Here is a 21,594-nt window from a genome sequence, read left to right as displayed (position 1 = left end):
TACATATTTAAAATGTAAAGCAAATATTTAAGATTTTTAAGCACCGAAAATGGATTAGAAATGGCTAGATGTTGATTGTTTTTCCCTCAAATCTTCTGTTCATGGTTCCAACTTGTTTTCAAAAGATATATATGAAATTCTATCATATTTCAAATTTATATGGATAATTAATTAATTATTTTAAAAGATAAAATATTAAATTCAACTTGAAGATAAACTTTAAAAAGATTAAACTGAAATATATGAGAATTCTATAACAAACTAACAAATAATAAATATAGACCGTTAAAAAAATTATCATCTTTTTGGGATATTTATATCCCAATCTCAATTTTTTTATTTAAATATTTTGTCATCTTTTATTTTTATTTTCATTTTACAGTTCAAATCTAAAAGTTATATTTCTATTTTTGTATAATTTTTCATCTCTATTTTTTTTGTTATTCATATATAAATAGTTATCTTTGTATTTAAAAATTATTTGACTCGTAATCTTTTTTATTTAAATATTAATCTTTTATTTGAATTTTTATCAAATCAAAATATGGAATTTTATCAAATTTAACCTTTATATGGATAATTAATTGATGACTTTAAAAGGTAAAATAATAAGTTCAACTTGAAGATAAAATTTAAAAAGATTAAGCTGAAATATATCAGAATTCTACGACAAACTCACAGAAGGTAAACTAGTGGTAGCACGGGCAAGTAACAAAAGGTGGTAAACAATACTATAATAAATATGTTAAATATTAATAACAAAATTCTATGATATTTTAGATAGGTACTTAAATAATAGATTTGATTGATCTCAACTAAAAAAAAAAACGATCAGGTGAGATTCTATAAATATAAGATAAAAATAAAAAATAAATTAAGTAAGAATTTGAAGATAAACTATAAGAATATAGAAAGTGAAATTTAGATAAATCCTAAAAAAAGAATAAACTTAATTGAAAATCAAGAATAAGAGTATATCATGTAAATATAAGATAAAGATTTAAAAAAAAAGATCAAGTGTAAATGTGAAGATAAATTATAAGAATATAGAAAGAGAAATTTAGATAAATCCTAGAAAAATGAGGTAGAGAGAAATTTAGTAAATATCAAATGAAGATTGAAAAAAAAAATCAAAGTTGAAATTTAAAAATTCAAAAATAAGATAAGATAAACTTGATAAGAAAAACAATATCTAATATAATTCTAATAATAGAAGAACCACAGAGAATAGTAGTTTAAAAATTAGATAAGAGTAAAATGCCACCTATAATTTGTTAAAATTGGTAAAAAAAAAAAACTCAAAAATAAGAACCATAGTAAATTAACGTTATATAAGAGTTAAATGCAATCTATAATTTTTTAAAATTTAAATTTTGTGTAGTTAAAAAAATAAATATCTATGTTATCTTATTATACAAATTTTAACTCTATTTTTAACAGTTTTTGTATTTTAAAGCTATTTAATTACAAAGAAAATTCAAGGATCACTTTTTTATTTTTTTTAAATTTGTTTTGTGTCTATAACCTATAAATTTCAACAACTTTCGTATTTTGAAGCTACTAAATAAGAAAAATAAAAAATAAAAAAATAGCATCACTTTTTTTTTAACATCTTAGTTAGTTTTATTTTTTCTTTATGTTATATGATAATATAATTCTTCATTTTAAATAATAAAGTCTCAACCATAGAACGCGCATGACATAAATATTTCTATGGCAGTGACACGTGAATAAAAAATTCAACAATCATAGAAAATAATTTCTTACCTATGATTTTTGTCTAAATACATAAAACATATTTATTCAAATTAAATTTTAAAATTTTGATCATTAATATGTAATGTGTTTATAATTTCAACACAAACATAGTTGAATACTAATAATTTTGTTTATAAGAAATTAACCAAACTTTTATTGAAGTATTCACATATTGAATCCAATCTGTTTAAAAATTGCATGACATTCAATAATGTAATTAAAATTAATTATTAAATATTAATTAAGTAAAAAACATGTATATTGAGTTTTTGCTCTTCGAATGGATCCAAATGACCTTGTTTACAATTGGTTTTCGTTATATATATATATATATATATACAAAGAGTATTATGAGTTGAAAACAAAGTAATTTATTTGTATATTCATTAAGGATTTTGAAATCCAATCTTATGCTTCAAATATTCCTTTATGCAGTTGACTTTTTACTGCAAAAGAAAAACTTATCATTTAAAAACTTAATTTTACTCACTACATATATGTAAAGAAACAAATTTAAACTCATGAAGATCTCAAATAAAAAAATAAAAATATAGGCAAAAATATTTTAGAGCTACTACATAATTAAGTTTATTTACATCCGAATTTAAATTGAGTGCCCTCCTTATATATTACAATAAAATCAAACACACAAATTAATATAATTGAAGAACAAAATATAATAAAAAATAAATGAGATTGAATAAAAACTTCTTTCAATCTCGTGAACGTGTTCCAAATACTATTCTCGATTGGTACAATTTTTTTTTTAAAAAAATGGGTGAACTCCAACTGCATCACAAAACGTCACTCTTTGTATTGGTCTTTTAACCCTTTGTTGCCATTGCTACTTTTTTCATGTACGTTGTAGTTGTAAATTTTTTAAAAAATGAATAATAAATTTGGAGGTATAAGCGCATCTACTATATTATTATAATTTCAACAACTAGCTTAGATTATGAAGAAAAAAATTAGATGCACCAAATAAACTAAAACTAAAACAAACAAAAAAATCTGCAAAAGAAAAAATAGAGCAAAAAACATAATATGAGATTTCAAATATATATTTGTTTTCACATGAGAAAAATCTTGCATAATTGGTTAAATCACCTGTTTAATTTCTCTGTAAGATTCTTCTGTTCTCCAATATTTTTGCCCAATTTCATATTGTGATGGAAGTAAGGTTTTGAGATTTGTAGCTTAATTTATTTATTTTTTCGAAATATCTTTTAGTAAGATATAAATTTGATGAAGGAATTTGAATTAGAGTCAAACTCATCTTTTATCTATAAATATTTTGAAAAAATCCTATCCATATTATATATATGATATTATATATATCTATGCCCTAAGTAATTAAAAAGTGAAATAAAATATATTAAAAAAGAGGAAAAAATAGGAAAATAGAATGAGAGAAGAATAGATGTGCCAACTAGGAAATAGTTTAATGAGATGTTAGAATTGAGAATTTTAAGTTTTTTAAGAGATTTTTTTCCCGTATGTTGTAGTTGTAAAATTTTAAAAAAATGAATAATAAATTTTGGAGGCATAAACGCATCTACTATATTATTATAATTTCAACAGCTAACTTAGATTATGAAGGGAAAAAAATTAAATACACCAAATAAACTAAAACTAAAACAAACAAAAAAATATGCAAAACAAAAAATAGAGCAAAAAACATAATATGAGACTTCAAATATATATTTCTTTTCACATAAGAAAAATCTTGCATAATTGGTTAGATTACCTGCTTAATTTCTCTGCAGGATTCTTCTGTTCTCCAATATTTTTGCCCAATTTCATATTGTCAAGTAAGGTTTTGAGATTTATAGTTTAATTTATTTTTTATTTTTTGAAATATCTTTGAGTAGGATATAAATTTGAAGAAGGAATTTGAATTAGAGTCAAACTCATCTTTTATCTATAAATATTTTGAAAAGATCCTATCCATATGATATTATATATATCCCTAAGTAATTAAAAAGTGAAATATATTAAAAAATAGGAAAATAGAATGAGAGAAGAATAGATGTGCCACCTAAGAAAGAGTTTAATGAGATGTTAGAATTGAGAATTTGGAGTTTTTTAAGAGATTTTTTTCCTGCACGTTGTAGTTGTAAAATTTTAAAAAAATCAATAATAAATTTTGGAGGCATAAGCGCATCTACTATATTATTATAATTTCAACAACTAACTTAGATTATGAAGGGAAAAAAAATTAAATACACCAAATAAACTAAAACTAAAACAAACAAAAAAAATCTGCAAAAGAAAAAATAGAGCAAAAAACATAATATAAGATTTCAAATATATATTTCTTTTCACAAAAGAAAAATCTTGCATAATTAGTTAAATCACCTGTTTAATTTGTCTGCATGGTTCTCCTGTTTTTCAATATTTTTGCCCAATTTCATATTGTCATGGAAGTAAGATTTTGAGATTTGTAGTTTAATTTATTTTTTATTTTTTGAAATATCTTTGAATAGGATATAAATTTAATGAAGGAATTTGAATCAGAGTCAAACTCATCTTTTATCTATAAATATTTTGAAAAAATCATATCCATATGATATTATATATATCCCTAAGTAATTAAAAAGTGAAATATATTAAAAAAGAGGAAAAAATAGGAAAATAAAATGAGAGACTAATAGATGTGCCACCATATTGTCATGAAAGTAAGGCTTTGAGATTTATAATTTAATTTATTTTTTATTTTTTAAAATATCTTTGAGTAGGATATAAATTTGATGAAGAAATTTGAATTACAGTCAAACTCATCTTTTATCTATAAATATTTTGAAAAGATCCTATCCGTATGATATTATATATATCCCTAACGTAAGGAAAATGGGTGCTTGTTGTACAGCAGGTACTGCTATATAGCAGGTACTGTTGTGCGGTAAAACTGCACAATTTTGTGCGTTTTGTTTTTTTTTTGTTCAACATAATATTTCTTTGTTTTGTTTTTTTGTTGGTGTGTGCTGCTGTTGGTTACTTTCTAGTTTGAGCACACCTGTCAACATTACATTACTTTAACAAAAATTAACAAAAATAATAAGGGAAAATTATAAAAATAAAAAATAAAAAAATCTCAAAATTTGGTCTTTGTAACAAAAGAAATAATGAGTTTTTAATTTTATTAATTTAAACTTTAATTTTTTATTTGTTTTTAATTTAAACTATTGACCTATTTTCGTTAGGTAAATTGATAGAAAATGATATTTTAGACATTTTATGTATATTTATGTTGAGTTTAATGACTAAAAAAAAAAATTGTGAGTTTTACCTAACAAAAATAGATGAATTGTTGAGATTAAAAACAAATCAAAATTTTAAAGTTTAAATTGATAAAATTAAAAATTCATAATTTATTTTATTGCAAGGATCATTATCTGAATTTTATTTTTATTTTTTTATAATTTCTTCAAAGAATAATAATAATAACAACAACAACAACAACAACAACAACAACAACAACAACAATAATAATATTGTAGTCATTCAGACAAATCAATAAAAAAAAAATCATAAAATCCTTAAAAAATTACTGTTAAATTTACTTGCAATGATGTGTATTATTACATATTATTTATTGATTTGTTGAAAAATCAACCAATATGCTCTGATAAATATCAATGTCAAATAAAATATAACTAGTCTCATTTAATTTTTAAAAACATTAAAAATGTAATACTCAATAAATAATAAATTTCAATTCAGGTGAATTTTCAAAAATAAAATAAAAAATATGCAAGTAGATATTTCTTCTTATTACAATAAATGTCTATGAAGATTTGTAAAATTTTATTTTGTTTTGTTTTAAACCAAAAAAATAAAAAAATGGAAGAAGAAGAAACTGTGTCGTTTGGCACGCATAGCACACCCTGCTGTGCTTAGAGCACAGCTGGTACCCCTTGTCCCCAGGTAATTGAAAAGTGAAATATATTTAAAAAGATGAAAAAATAGGAAAATAAAATGAGAGAAAAATAGATGTGCCACCTAAGAAAGAGTTTAATGAAATGTTAAGATTGAAAATTTAGAATTTTTTAAGAGATCACTACATTTGGTTTTATAAATATATATATATATATATATATAGTATATATAGTATATAGTATAGATAGATAGTATAGATATAGATTGTTAAAAAATTTATCATCTTTTTGAGATTTATATCTCAATCTTAATATTTTTTATTTAAATGTTTTTAATCTTTTATTTACATTTCTATTTATGGAATTTTATTATATTTAAAATTTATATGGATAATTAATTAATGATTTTAAAAAATAAAATATTAAGTTCTACCGGAAAATATACTTTACAAAGATTAAGCTGAAACATATGGAAATTTTACAACAAACTCACATAAGGTAAATATAGATTGTTAACAAATTTATCATGTTTTTAGAATTTATATCTCAATCTTAATCTTTTTTATTTAAATATTTTATTTAATCTTTTATTTGAATTTTTATTTTTCAGTTCAAATCTAAATAGTTAATATTTTTTTGTATATATTTTTATCTCTAGTTTTTTGTTCATATATAAATAATAATCTTTTTATTTTAAAAATTATTTGACTTGTAATATTTTTTTATTTAAATATTTTTAATTGTTCATATATAAATAGTTATCTTTTTATTTTTAAAATTCATTGACTCGTTAGTTATTTTTTAATCTTTTATTTGACTCTTTATATTATTTTGTAGTTGAAATTTGAATAGTTATCTTTCTATTTTATTTTTTTATCTCTAATCTTTTATTTGACTCTTTATATTATTTTGTAGTTAAAATTTGAATAGTTATCTTTCTATTTTATTTTTTTATCTCTACCTATTTGTTGTTCATATCTAAATATTTACCATTTCATTTAAATATATATAATGCTTTTGGCTTTTGAATATAGATAATTGACAAATGATTAAAAATTAGGAAAAGTAAAATAGGAGACTTGAGAGATGACACGTTGGAGAAAGAATCAGATGACACGTAGGAGAGAGAATCCGTAAGAGTTTAGCATTAAGAATTTGGAGAATTCTCATACTCCACTATATTTGCTTATATATATAATAGCATATCACCCGTGCTATGCACGAATTGTGTTTACAATTATCTATATATGTGAATTGTGATTTTTAATTTTTTTTTTTAAATTTTAAATGTCTTCTTTTTTTCTTTTTTTATATTATATTAAAGTTTAATATTTTGATAATAATCATATATGTTGAACTTTTTAAGGAATTAAATGTCTTTTTTTAATTATATTATATTAAAGATTAATATTTTGACAATAATCATATGTGTTAGACTTTTCAAGAAATTTTTTTTATACTTGTTCTTAATGCATTAAAGTGTTATTATGAGGAATAATAATCATATGTGTTGGGACTTTTCAAGGAATTCATGTGTTAGATTGTAAAAAAAAAAATTTATACTTATTCTTAATGCATTAAAGTGTTATTATGAGGGTAAGACTTGAGAGTTAGGAGAAGTTAATAAATACTAAGATTTTTTTTTTTAAATCAAAAAATCAAGAAATATAAATTGGGAGATTGGAATTTGGAGCTCCCACAAGGCTTGGGGTTAAAAACCCCCTTTTGCTTAATATATAGTATAGAAGTATAGATATAGAGAGTATAGATACAGATTGGCAAATTATATTAAACTATCAATTGAATTTATTAAGTTCCTAAAGTATATAAATCAAAATTTATTTAGTTCCTAAACTATCGATGGAATCTATTAATTCTTTAAAGTATTTAATTCAAATATATTTATTAGTATAAAAAATGATTAAAAAATAAAATATAAACTCATAAATATTATAAATTAGTAAAAAATTGTACCTATTTAAACTTATTTTATTTTTGTAATTTTTTCAGGAACTAAATAGGTTTGAATTAAATACTTTAGAGACTTAATAAATTCAATTGATAGTTCAAGAACTAAATAAATTTTGATTTACGGTCAAACTTCTCTCTAGTCCGAGATCGGACTATAGTATGTTGTTGGACTTGTGGGGCCTCTCGCGGTTATGTTTCGATGATCCAAACCGTGTTGAATGTGTAGAAATCGTTGAGTACTATACTCTTTTAAAAAAAATCACGTTAATCGGATATCAATAGCTACTTGATTAGATCAGATTCCTGTCAATGATAAATATAATTTTCAAAATAAATTGTTGGCAAAAATCTGATTCGATCAAGTAGCTATCAATATCCAATCAATATGATTTTTTACAAGGGTAAAGTATCCGACGAGCTCTACACATTGAACTGTTCGGATTATAAAAACATGACCCGTGATGGGCCTCACAGGCCCAACAGTACCGTCCAATCTACAAAGTGGACTGGAGACAAGCCTGGCCCTTTGATTTATATACTTTAAGTACTTAATAGACTCAAATGATAGTTTAGAGACTAAATAAAAAATTTGATAATAATTTAGAAGTAAAAAATGAAATAAATTCTTTATCTATTTATTTATTTTTGTCTTCATGTATATATGTTCTTATGTACTATTTTTATTTTCTTATTTAAATGAAGTTCTTTTTATCGATAAAAGTTTATCTTTTATCTAATTTAGTTTCACTTTTATTCTTTAAATTACGATTTTTTTTCATCTCTAAATTAATTTTATGTATCTAACCCCTAATTTTTTATGATTTCAATTCTTGTGATTCAATAAAATACAACTGTATAACATTTATAGCGTGATTTGATGGTCAAAAGATCATTTTAGAATTTAAACAATTTAAAATATACAACTAATCACTCTTCTTATTTTTTTTTATAACTAATTAGAACAAACCAAGCCCCACAATTAATTTGATGATTGTTTGGTTAAATTGTTCAATTATTGATGTCTGTTGAGAGAGCAAGAATCCTAGAAAGAGAGGGAGACGGGTAAAGCCTAATAAGAAAACTTAACATTTAAAAAGAAAATAAAGTTAATGATAAGCCTAATGGTTAATTAACGGATAGTTTTTTATTTTTATTTTTAGAATGTCAAAAGCATGTATATTAAAAAACAACATACAAAAAAAAGACCCCAAAGGGCCATACAAACTATGCAACAAAACAAAAAAAATAATAAATTCATCAAAAAAATCAGCTACGATCACATATAGATTATATGTTACACAGTTTAAAATTTCAAAAGATTGAATTTATTTTTCAAAATTATAGTGAAAATTTTGTATTTTAGATAAATTTCAAAAAATGTATTTGTATTTTATTCTTAATAAATGTCACTAGTTGAGCTCAACTTACTGATTTATTTTAATGATAGGTGACAATTTACATTAACACTATGTTTAAACTGGAGCAAACATATTACCCTTTTTCTTTTTTCTTTTTTTCTTTTTGTATATATTATTTTATTTTATTTTTTTGAGTAAGTATTTTTTTTGAAACAGCAATGCTAGGTATCATGAAAAGTCTTTCATGAAAATGATCATGAAAGATTTGTGACCTTTGGATTACACTTAAAATAAAGCACCACGCACTAATCAAGGTAATCTAAGGGTCACAAATCTTTCATGATCATTTTCATGAAAGACTTTTCATGATCCCTAACATTTTGTAGCCACCGAGATTAGCAAAGGGCAAAATGCCTAGCCATTTGGGGAGACAGTGGGAGTATAAAAAAATAAGAATAATTGGCTATTTTGCCTATTGAAAACCTTTTAGAATTACTTCATGTAGCTTACATAAGAATTAACAGAAGTTTATCCACCAAAGAATCTTTATAAAAATAAAATAAAAACTGTTTTCCAGCAGTAATCTGCAACAAGAAGATTGTTAGCAAGTAGAGAAAGAAAACTAGAGTACTAAAAATGGAGATCATTGACACTTTAAGCTCTTATGTAACATATTTCCCAAGTTCTTGCAGAAGTGGATATCGTCAACCATACTCAAAACCCTTTTTGACAATTATAGGATGGCCTCATTTGGCTCTGTTTCAAAGCTTAAAACAAGGGCATAACAGTTCTCTCAGTGGCCCTTTAACTGCTAGTCTGCTATAATGTTCTTGTGAAAAAATATATATATGCTTTAAATAATAGTTCCAAAAAAGGCCTTAGGTTTTGCTTCCATGCATCCCCCACCGGCTCATTGGGTGCTGAATGGTTTGGATGACACTGTCCCATATGAACAAGAGTACTCCACTGTGCGTCTGAAGTTTGGTTTTTGGCTAAGTAGTTCAAATCCTATCTTCTGAGCTTACTTTCTTCCCTGAAAAAAAGAGAAAAAAAACCTAATACATTTCAATCTTTTTCTTTCCCTTCTGTTTCTCCCTTCTTGCAAACCAATTCACCCATCTTCTGGGGAAATTCTAGGTGTCACAAACCAAAACAGTGAGATAATGGATTTACTTGGTCAAACTCATTAAATGGGACTTCAAAGGTAGACGCAACAGAAACAGGGAGTTCAGAACATGGGATGTGTGGGACAAAAGGATTCATTTGATGAAAGGAAACACTAAGGGTGTGTTTGGTTTGGTTTTGGAAAATAAATTTTCAAAAAAATATTTGAGAACAGAGTGTAAATTTTTTTGTTTGTTTGGTTGGTTGTATATTTTAAAAATAGTTTTGAAGTATGGGAGTTTGAAATAATTTGATATTTTGTTGTAATTGAGTAGATGTGTTTTTGAGAGAAAAAAATGATTGAGAAGGAAAGAGGAGAGAGAAAAAGTAATTGATTGATGCGTAAAAGAGAGAGTGATTTTAGAAAAAAAATTCAAAAAATTTCCAACCAAACAAAATTTTGAAATTTTTTTTCAAAAATTGTGTTGTGAGAGTTATACCAAACAAGGCCTAAATGCTTGTCAAAACCATACTACTTTCCACCCTAGTAAGGTATTGTTTGATGCAGCTTATTTTAAATTAAAAGCCAATAATCTAAAAGCAAAAGCCAAAAGCACCTCTCAACCAGCTTCTGAAAATCAACGGCTCCGTTTGGTGGAGTTTTCAAAATCTAGTTCCACACTCACTTTTGAGTGTGGTGTTTGTTTAGGGTTTTTAAATCATAATTCTACACTCATTTCTCAAAACTCAATTCAAAACATAATCATTACTTTTTAAAACTCATAACCAAACACATAATTCAAAATTCTTTTCAAAACTCCATTCAAATCAATATTTTAAAAATATTTTAATTTTGTTAAGATTTTAAATATTTTAATATTTAAATATGTTACGATTTTTTTAATTTTTTAATTTTTTTAATTTTTTGAATATTTTTAAATATTACGATTTTAATTTTTTAAATTTTAAAATATTTTATAAAAATAAATTCAAACTCTATTTTATAAAAATATTTTTAAATATTTTAATTTTTTTGTTATGTATTTGGTTACGATTTGAGTGTAGAGTTGTGAAAATAGTATGGAGTTTCGAGTTATGTGTTTGGTTATGAGTTTTAAAAATAATTTTTTAATTAAGTTTTGTTTTATGTGTTTGGTTACGATTTGAGTGTAGAGTTGTTTTTAAATTTAAAATATTAAATTATTTTAATTTTTTAAATATTTAAATTATTTTAATTTTTACGATTTAAAATTTTTGAATATTTATTTTAATTTTTTACTTACTAAATTTTTTAGATTATTTAAATTATTTAAATATTTATGATTTAATTTTTTTGAATATTTATTTTGAAAAAAATTATTTCCTTTGTAGTATTTTCAATTAAAAAATTTGATTAATGTTATTTTTTGTTAATAATAAATTTTTTTAATTGAATTTTAAAAAGAGTTTGGTTATGAGTGTTGATCAAATTTTCAATAATGTGAAAGTAATGTGTTTTGTTATGAGTTATAACAATTTGAATTAAGTTTTGAAAACTCTTTTCAAAACTCATAACCAAACAAATTTTCTTATTTCACATGTCAAATCAAACTTTCAAAACTCAATTCTACACTCAATTCAACACTTTATTCAAAAATCATAACCAAACAAATTTTCTACACTCAAATCATAATTCTAAAACACACAAACTTAAAATACAACTCATATTCTCAAATCATAGTTACAAAGCTCTACCAAACGGAGCCAACTTTTTTTCAGCTAATTTAAACTATTTCTACTTCATAAACTATTACACAGAAACTGTACCAAATAGTCTTGCACAGACTCAAAAGAGAAGAGAAAAAAAAGCTATAAACAACAGAGATAAGCTGCACCAACCAGCCCCTAGGTTACATCAATTTTAATGCTCTATATTTGAATCCAAGATATGTTTGAAAAAGAAGAAAAATAAAATAACAGAAAATGAAATTACCTGTGTAACTGTGTTCATATTTTTTATGGTTAACCAAACAAAAATAAATGAATTTTTGAGATTTTTTTCTTGATAACTGTGTTCCTTTTCCTTTCCATTGCTAGAACCAAACAAATAAATTTTATCAATAAGAGAAACGCTAGAAGGATGGTCATAGATACGAAAAATTATTACATGCTGTGAAGGTACACCATGTGTTACCTTCCACCAATCACAATGCACACGTCCTCCACTCTCTCCCAAATACTAACATAAATGTAATGGACCCCACTATTAAGCTAATTATAACAGAGAACGAGACCACGTAACATCTATCCTCTCTGCGCACAAAAATTTCTCCATAGGTAGCCAAGGATAGTTATCCATCCACTCTGTAGGCCATTTGCACTAAAGAATCCTTCAAAAGTTCTCCTAATGTTATAGGGATTATTAATAGTAACAGTCTATTGAAACTATCAAGCACAATTACAAATGAATTCAAGAGGATTAACCTAAAAGGAAAATCTAGTATCCTTACTGTCACACATGCCTACACATGATTATTGTTTTAACAAAATAGCAGTCTTCCTCTACAACTACAATCAAAACTTCCTGTCGGAGAGACCCATCTTGTTCATCTCAAACGAAGTCATTATTCTTGCGCAATCCAATCAATTCAAAGTACACTTGCTTGTTCACTACTGCTAAGCATTCTTTAGTCTACCTTTGGTTACCAATAAATACCTGCTCATTGCAAGTACAAGGACCCAAGTCGCTGCATTGATTTTCTCCTTTATCATCAAAAGCAACGCAGAGCTTAGTACAGTCTTCAAGATCTGAGCATGCAGTCCCTTAAAAAATCCCAACACCCCTTCTTTCCTCCAAATGGCACAAATAACTCCAGACACCGTCTTGCGGGACCTTCGCCTTGTTTTCTTGGCATTATCATCATTTGAGTCCGCAGCTTGAATCATAACTTTACACCTGTTGATCAGCGTTTATGTCTTGAGCAGTTTAATACATACTTATTATGGAATGGGAAAAAAAAAAAAAAAAAAAAAAAAAAAAGACGAAGAAGTTAGAGGGCATGAGAGATTGATGCAAACCTGATTGCAGGATATGTCAAAATGGTGGCTATGCTTTTCGAAATTGCACCTAAAGCAAAAGCTGAGAAGGCAGATATTGCTTCTGGGGATGATCCTTTCTCAGTTTTATTCTGTTTCCGGTTCAAGAGCCTTTGTTTTAGCTGATCAAAAACCGTATACTGGCACATAACAAGTCTAGTATCAGCTTTGTAGAAAATCTCCAAGTTCAATGTAGGTAACTTTAGGTAGATGATATTACTTGAATTGTGAGGTTTGGGATTGAGTAATGAAGTCAATAATTTTATGAAAGGCAACATAAAGTACCTGAATTGCAGGGTTGGAGGTCAATAGAAGAGAAATACCAAGGCCATCAAATGCTTCACTCCAGCTGCCCTCAGTAAGGGTTTGCCAAAGCCCTTTTGATTTCCCAAAGGCGCTTGTCTGCATTCTTGAGGATGCTGTATCCAGGGGCTACACAATAATTATTCTAACTTCATTATTATTTTGATTAGTTGGGTTCCATGATGATATATCAGAAAGTCAGACATTAGAACTCAAGTAATAAAAGACATACGCCCCATTTGATTCAGACAAGATGATACAAAATAATAAATAAACAAATAACTTGGATGTTGCTGCAATTGTTCCAACCACAAATAGTTGATAAAATCCAAAAAGTCAGTGAAAGCAAATTTAGAACCTTCAGAAAACAAATCAAAGCCAATGTGACCATGTATGTTGCTGTCTCTTTGATCCACATTTTAAATAATTTAATAGAGCATTAGTTGAAAGCTCACAGTATAATGCATTATCAAATATTAGAACTGGAGTTTAGTCGTACTAGATGGCTATAATATATTCCAACTCAAGTACCCAAGTTGTATATTTCATAAACAAGGATTATTTTAGCTTTTGATTTGCTCAATAGCAAATTTAGAACCTTCAAAAAAACAAATCAAAGCCAATGTGACCATGTATGTTGCTGTCTCTTTGATCCACATTTTAAATAATTTAATAGAGCATTAGTTGAAAGCTCACACTATAATGCATTATCAAATATTAGAACTGGAGTTTAGTCGTACTAGATGGCTATAATATATTCCAACTCAAGTACCCAAGTTCTATATTTCATAAACAAGGATTATTTTAGCTTTTGATTTGCTCAATAGCTTGAACTACAAATCCAATTAACATTTCCACCATTTTTGGATAAAAACTCCTCCACTATCAAGAAATCCATCCATATTATTAAAGCAAGATAAAAAAAGAAGCTGAACTGTTTCCTGGTACATATATCGAAGATCCAGGTTCTACATTTTGAGAGCACGGATCTCATATCTGTAAAATTGATACAGTTCATTCCTTGCCAATTGTAAATTTTGTACAAAAGTTCAATTTCCATATACCACAGGGTTGGCAGTTTGAAACGATAGAAGCAATATCTTCAAATTGTAGATGGTGAGTTGAAAAATTATCCTAAATCAATCATATTAGCTTCCAAAAGATGGCTCACCTGAGTAACAATCGCTGTGCAAGCCCCAGCAGCAGCAGCAAGAATCAGGTTTGTTGCAGTTCCAATTGACTTGGAACCGCTCTTTTCCAGGTATAATCTTTTGAAATAACTATATCCATAGAAGTAGACAAACTGGGAAATGAAGGATTGCAGGTTCTTGGTCCCAAGGCCCTGGTACAGAGAAAGAATCTGACGAGTTGATATTGCTTCCCATAAAACATCTGAAAGGTTCCTGCAGAAGCCAGAGCAAATGAACCAAATAAACTACTGACCAGTTTATAAAAATTAAATTCTGACTTGATAAACATTCAAGGAGCGTCAGATCTTCCAGACTGAAAAGAAGTGTAAGCCAAGTGACATGTTATTCACACTCCTCAAAAATCATCACGGAGCATCAGATCTTTCACTTGACATGCTCATTCCAGAATTCTCATTGAGATGAAACAAGGAAAAAGAAAGGAATGAAAACAAAAACAAAAGAAAAGGGGGGGGGGGGGGGGGGGTGTTGCGGAAGAGAGTTTAATAAGCTACATATTGGCTACAACAAAAGATTATGCTGGTTGTATATACAGTTGTAAAATTTTGAACATCAACAGCTCGTAGCTTTATAAAGGTTCATAAACAACTTACAGGCCAAGCAAAGACCACAGGTAGCATAAGTAAAGACACTCTTCGAGAAATTATTAGAATGGTATTGTGATATAGTTATAAAATTGTGCACCCCCTTATCCCCTCTTCTATAATGTTGTACTTATCAAACAAATAAAATAAAATTTGTGTATGTTAAATAGCTCATAGTATGATTTAAGAACAATCAAGTGGCATAAGAAAGGTCAACTTCTTAAACAATCACGATGCCACCAAATCTGTATGCTAAATCCAAGTTCTAGCTTTATGGCCTACCTGCCAAAAAAATATCTTCCGTACAGAGAAATCTTGTATGGGCTATAGTGTAGAGATCAAATTTAAAGGATGGTGGTAACTGTATGGTTACAAATACCTTTGTCATGAGAAGGATGAGATAGAACATAAATGAGTATAAAGCTAGGGGAATGGAAATGTGATTCCGGGTCCCCGTGATTTCACGTTTTGAACAGACTGGAGTGGGGAAGTGATTCCTTATTACAGATTTAACTATTCAGTCTATAATCATTTTCCCAAAGGAAGTAGGAATCTAATCCACACGCTCCCCCATGACCCAAGGTAATCTCATATTCCCGAAGGAACGTGAACCATTTAAGAGTAAAAAACAAAAGTAGATGAGGTCACAATATTTAAAATTATTAAACCAAACCAAATGCTTGAATAACACAGACATAGCAATTTAATTATTAATAATGGGAGTCCTAGTAATACGATTCTCATTCCTTCTCTTTGATTCCAGTCATCCAAATAAGGGAGATCTATTTGGTTATAGCCAATAGAGGCTACTTGCACTCTGAAGAATTGGTAAATAAACAAAGAATGAAGAAAAACCTTGAGAGGATCTGGATCATGAAAATTTATATGTTGGTTGATGAATGGAAAGTGGCATGAATATAAGTTATAAAACCGAAGGATATCTAACATCAACTCGGAATCTCACCCGTAGAAGAAAATATATGATTTGATATCATACTTAACAGCAGTTATGAGTAATGTGGGGCATTGTTATTCTAATATAAGCAGGACATTTAACAAATACAATGACAGTACACGTGAATAAAAATGGATTGAAAAGTTTGAGGTATTCTCAATAAAACGAGTTTGAGAAAGAGAAAATCTGCTTCCTTATTTTCTAATCGCTTATAAGAGGCAGTCCTGAAAGAGTTAAACATCAATTATTTTTTATGCATCACTCATGATCCTGTAGATAGTTCCAGTGCCGGATAACTCATTCAATTACTTTTGGGTTCATACTAAGGAATGAAAATCAAAATCAAAGTTTAAAATCTGGTATAAGTTCTGACATGACTTGAAGTACTTGCATTACAACTCCATAAATTATTTTAGTCCTAGATTAATAAAAAGGTAATGAATGACAAGGTTTAGAACAAAGAACATGGGCACTGAGCACTACCTTTAACTCTAAATGAGGGGGATAACGATTTTTGACTCAAGACTGCTAGATGAAAATTATTCTTGTATAAGCATTGACTGCTAGTGGTCCTTTGAACTTCTCCAGGAAGAAGTATTTGGCAAAAACTCCCACGTAGTTATCCTAATTCCAGAATATACACTACAAGGACTTCCTTGTAGGAGAACATTTGAGGTTCTGTGAAAGTGTACCATCTTTGAAACATCAAAGGTTGTTCCCAAAAAGCATTACTGAGATCCTGCAATAGACTCAACAGATGCTACTGTTCCTTTAACGATGATGAAAATTCGACAGGCAAAAGGTAGTTTGTTTCAAAAACAAAAGTATTCCCTTGAAGTAAATCTTTAAAGGTGCTTAATTCATTCAATTTCAAGAAGTCAATCTGTAAATCCTAGTACAAACTGTTTACAATAATAACCAAGAACAAGAGCAATACTGCCATTCAGTTGGGAATTTGTCCAATCCTGGACTCATGCACAGTCAATTTCATCTTGAAATTGCAACACCAACAAGAAGCAAGAGAGTTAGGGGTTGTTTGGGGTGTCCTAAATAAGTGTACTTTTTATCTTTTTAGACTAAAAAGTTGAGGAAAAAAATTATGGATGTTTGGGTTAACTTTTTGACTTTTTATGAAAAAATGTGTATTAAAAAATTGTATAAAGAAGTGTGTAGGAGAAGATGGTGTAGTATACAGTACGGAATTGGCAGTCAGCCGGCTTGGTATTACATGGGAAAATATTGTCTCCTTTTCGGGCTTTGATTGGACAGTATTGTTTGGCCTATGGAGGCCCACCACGGGTCCCTTTTTTCTAATCGAAACCGTTGAATATGTAGAACTCGTCGAGTACTATATGCTTGTAAAAAATCACTTTGATTGGATATCGATAGCTATCTGATCGTGTTAGTTTTTTTTGTCAACTGTTAACTATAACACCATTCAAATTTGATACAAAACTGATTTGATCATATAGTTAGCGATATCCGATAGATAGGATTTTTTACAAGCATATAGTACTAGACGAGTTCTACATCTTGAACGGTTCGGATTATCAAAACGGGACCCATGGTGAGCCCCCACGGGCCCAACTTTACCATTCAAATTGATTGAATGTACCCATGCGATTTTTTTTCCCTTTCCTTTCAGTAGAGCTGGCCTGACGTCACCTACATTGATTGAACAAAAAGTGGATTTGTATTTAATATTTATATATTAATGTTTTTTATATTTTTTTTTATGAATAGTGATAACTTTTTAACTTTTTTAATAACTTTTTGACTTTTTTCCCACTTGCCAAACTTAGCCTTAATTGCTAAAGCTACTATTTAAACATGCCATAAAATGCAAATTAAATAACCTTTTAAAAGTAGAAAACATTTTCTACCCAAATAGATTTGTTTCCGATTAATCATAAAAAAACATTTTCTGCTGACTTTCGCTTTCTGTTACACCAAACATCAAAAAACTTTTTTTTGTGGTGTTTGGTGATAGGTAAGCAAGTTAGATAAACCAAAAAATAGAACTTACAATGAGGCTCGACACACTTCCACTATGGACAAGAAAAACGGCCGAGAAATCCAACAAATCAAACCATGCAAATCAAATTCAAAGGCCTAGCACTAAAAATAAAAAATACTCACAGCCCGAGAACTAGCCCAAAAGCAACAAACAACATGCGAAGTTGCTTACTATATCATAGAAGTCTCACAGCTAGATTTCTTAGCCTTGATTGAGAGGTTATTTTTCTCTAACAAGCTTAAGATTTGCAATTCTCTCAAGCAACTTCTAAGGGGTGGAACCACGATTTTGTTTTGAGGGGTGCCAAAATTTGAAACAAATTTTTACCTATTGATATAATTTTCTTTTTCAAGTTTTCTTTAGTCGTATTTATTATACAAACAAGCTTTGTTTATGAACTTTTTATGTCACACTGACTTGGCATAAAGTAACAAAACCTTGGCCTGCAAAATGGGACCCAATTTAGTACACATCAATTTGTAAAAAAGAAAAAAATGTAAGAAAAGTTTGTTTGCATGACTTCAGTTGAGGGGTTAATCACTTCCAAAGGAGAGCAGTTCACATTGGGCACACTCTTAGGATACACACAAAAGGGAACCTTCCCATTAGCAACACAAGAGCTGAGAACATCAAATGCATTTGATGAAGATGGAGGCTGGTTACAAACAACATCAACTCTAGAAGCATCAACAACTTACCTTTTTTTTCTTTTTCACTTCTTTCCATTCACTTGGCTTAACTCTACTTGTCTCCGCCACTACTTGAACCCTTGACCTTCCACTCTTGTTTGGGATTGGGAACTTGTATTTTAGGCTTACTTGCATACGACTTTGTAGAATGACCATCCTTACTAGGACTTTAAAAAAAAAAAAAAATGTTTTCCACCTTCTAAAAGTGAAAAATATTTTCTACTCAAACAAGCTTATTTTCCGTTGATCATAGCAAACGTTTTCAGTTAGAATTTCGTTTCCTGACATACCAAACACCAAAAAATACTTCCACCCAAACAAACCAAGCTTAAAACTCGCCACCACTCCTCTTCCGCTAATCTTCCCATCACCACTTAAATACCAGTACCAAATTGGTTTGACAAAACAAAAAAAACACCACACCAACTCCTAAATCCCTATCACCACAAGACAGATCTGACCTCGTAAGCCAATTGATTCTTCTGCAAATTTAATAAGCACGACCCCACATGATGTAGATACCAAACCCATTGGGAAAAAAATCATATTTTTTTTTAACAAGGTATAATCAAACTGGCATAATTTGATCCATGTATAGCATAAATCTTTTCAGCATAAAGTATAATTCAACATGACCCAACGAAAATTCCAATGAATTTAGATCGAATAATCGAAAGTTAGATCGAGATCACATCATAAGATATACTTCACAATACGAGATCAACAACGATCAGCAAAAAGAGAAGAAAGAAAAAAAAGAAAGAATACTGTTTATGAGAAGAAGAAAAGAGGAATGACCTATACTTGTGTTGGCCATGAACTCGAACCTCAGCCTGGTACTTGGTCTTGCAGGTGTCAAGAGGGTACAAGATAGCAGTGCTCACCAGAGCTCCAATGGCTCCTGAAGTCGCCTCTGATAGAGATTCCAGATCAACGCTCATCTTACTGTTTTTTTTTTCTTTTTCTTTTTTATTTTTTATTTGCTTTTATGAATGAGAAATATAAGATATCACTATATATATGATTTATAAATTATAACACAGAGAGTGAGAGAGAGAATTGATGGAGGGAGGAGAGAAAACGATGGAGAGGAGAGGAGGCGTGGAGTCTTGGAAAGCCCGAAGAGATGTTCAAGTTTGTTTTCGTGTGTGAGAAAGAGAGAGACAGAGAGAGAGAAAGAGAGAAAAAGTGGCTTGGGAAGTAGGTGGAAATGGAAATGCACCGTGTTTGTTATAGAAAATGACGCATTTATATAGATACTAATAGATGGGACACCTAATGTATGTATAATTTAAACAAATAAATATAAAAATAAATAAAGAAATTAATATTATAATATATACATTATCTAAATAGAAAGAGTGTTCTTAATAAAATTTAAGATCTTTATTTAAATTTATTTTTACGTTTTTGAATAATATTTTTTTATTTTAAGATAAGAAATTTTTTACGTCCACGTGACAGAAGAAGAAGCCACTATATTGTTAGAGCATCTCTAATGGTTTGCTATTGGAGCTGTCATTACTATAATGTAGCAACTTTGTTAAAAAATGATGCTCCAATGGTTGAATATAGTAGCTGCCAAATTTGAAAAATGCCAAAGCTTGTATCAAATTTGACACAAGTTTGGCAGTTGCCATTTGTGCCAACTTAGCCAAAAATAACTGTTTCCCTCATTCCTTCCCTCTCTCCCTTCCAGCAACTCTTTCACTATTTGTTTATCAAAATTCACCGAATTATTTTTCAACAATTTTTTTTAATTTACCTAAAATCAGCAATTTTTTATTTTTTGTTTTTTGTTTTTTACATAATCAACAAAATCAATAAATCACTCTCAAAATTCATCAATAAATGTTAACAAAATTAACAAATGAATCTCAACAAGAAAATGGGAGAAAAAGTACCTCAATCGATCTGTGAATGAATCGATCTTGTTGTCCTTGGTTGAGAATCGATATGGAAGGTTATCGATCTTCAAATAGATCCGGTGGTCCTTGGTTCGATCTTCAAATCTGGTGGTTCTCTCATCTCTGTCTCTCTCTCTCTCAATTGCCACAATTGTAGCTTTACAATCAATTCCTCTCTCATCTCCAATCGATCTTTAATCGGTCCCTCTCTCACGGTCCTCAATCGGTCCCTTTCTCATCCCCAATCGCCTCTCCGAAACCCCCAAACACCGAGAAAGAAGAGAGAGAAGCTCTCTATCTCCACCGGTACAACCGTAGCTTTACAATCGAGTCCTCTCTTATCTCCAATCGATCCTCAATCAATCCCTCTCTCACCCTTAATCGCCTTTTCAAAACCCCCAAACACCGAGAGAGAAGAGAGAGAAGTGAGATAGGGTTTGATGGATGAGATACATTTGATGATCAAAATGAGGAATATAGAGAGAGGAGAGATATGTTTTGATAGGGCCTCATCTCAGCCATGGGATGTTTATAATCCAACAGTGATGGTACTGATTGGGAATGTGTAACTTGACCCGATGGCTCTATTTTAATTTGAAAGTAAAAAAACGACTATTTTTCAAAACAAATAACATACCAACAGCTATAAATTCAACAAGTAAAAAAAAAGATTAATATTTTTATAGTAGTATAAATACACACACATTGTTTCATCAATTTGAGTTTACAGCAACAATTTTTATTTCAATTATATTTTTCTTTTTAATTTTTCACACAATCAGTATGG

The 21,594-nt window shown here is 28.5% G+C and overlaps 1 protein-coding gene across 1 annotated transcript; it reads right to left on the bottom strand.

The window, feature by feature from the left end:
- Positions 1 to 12,160: 12,160 nt before the first annotated feature.
- LOC114282865 (peroxisomal adenine nucleotide carrier 1-like) lies at positions 12,161 to 20,173 on the bottom strand. The gene is made up of 5 exons (XM_082914987.1): positions 19,699 to 20,173; positions 14,619 to 14,850; positions 13,430 to 13,576; positions 13,127 to 13,284; positions 12,161 to 13,004 (listed from the first exon to the last, which is right to left on the bottom strand). The coding sequence occupies exons 1-5, from the start codon at positions 19,839 to 19,841 to the stop codon at positions 12,725 to 12,727; spliced, it is 960 nt and encodes a 319-aa protein (XP_082771113.1). The 5' UTR covers positions 19,842 to 20,173; the 3' UTR covers positions 12,161 to 12,724.
- Between the last annotated feature and the right edge of the window lie 1,421 nt (positions 20,174 to 21,594).

Source organism: Camellia sinensis, chromosome 2 (genome assembly GCF_055761805.1).
Source record: "Camellia sinensis isolate YWXY chromosome 2, ASM5576180v1, whole genome shotgun sequence".
NCBI classification, from domain to species: domain Eukaryota; kingdom Viridiplantae; phylum Streptophyta; class Magnoliopsida; order Ericales; family Theaceae; genus Camellia; species Camellia sinensis.
This window is presented reverse-complemented; position numbering and strand designations above follow the sequence as displayed.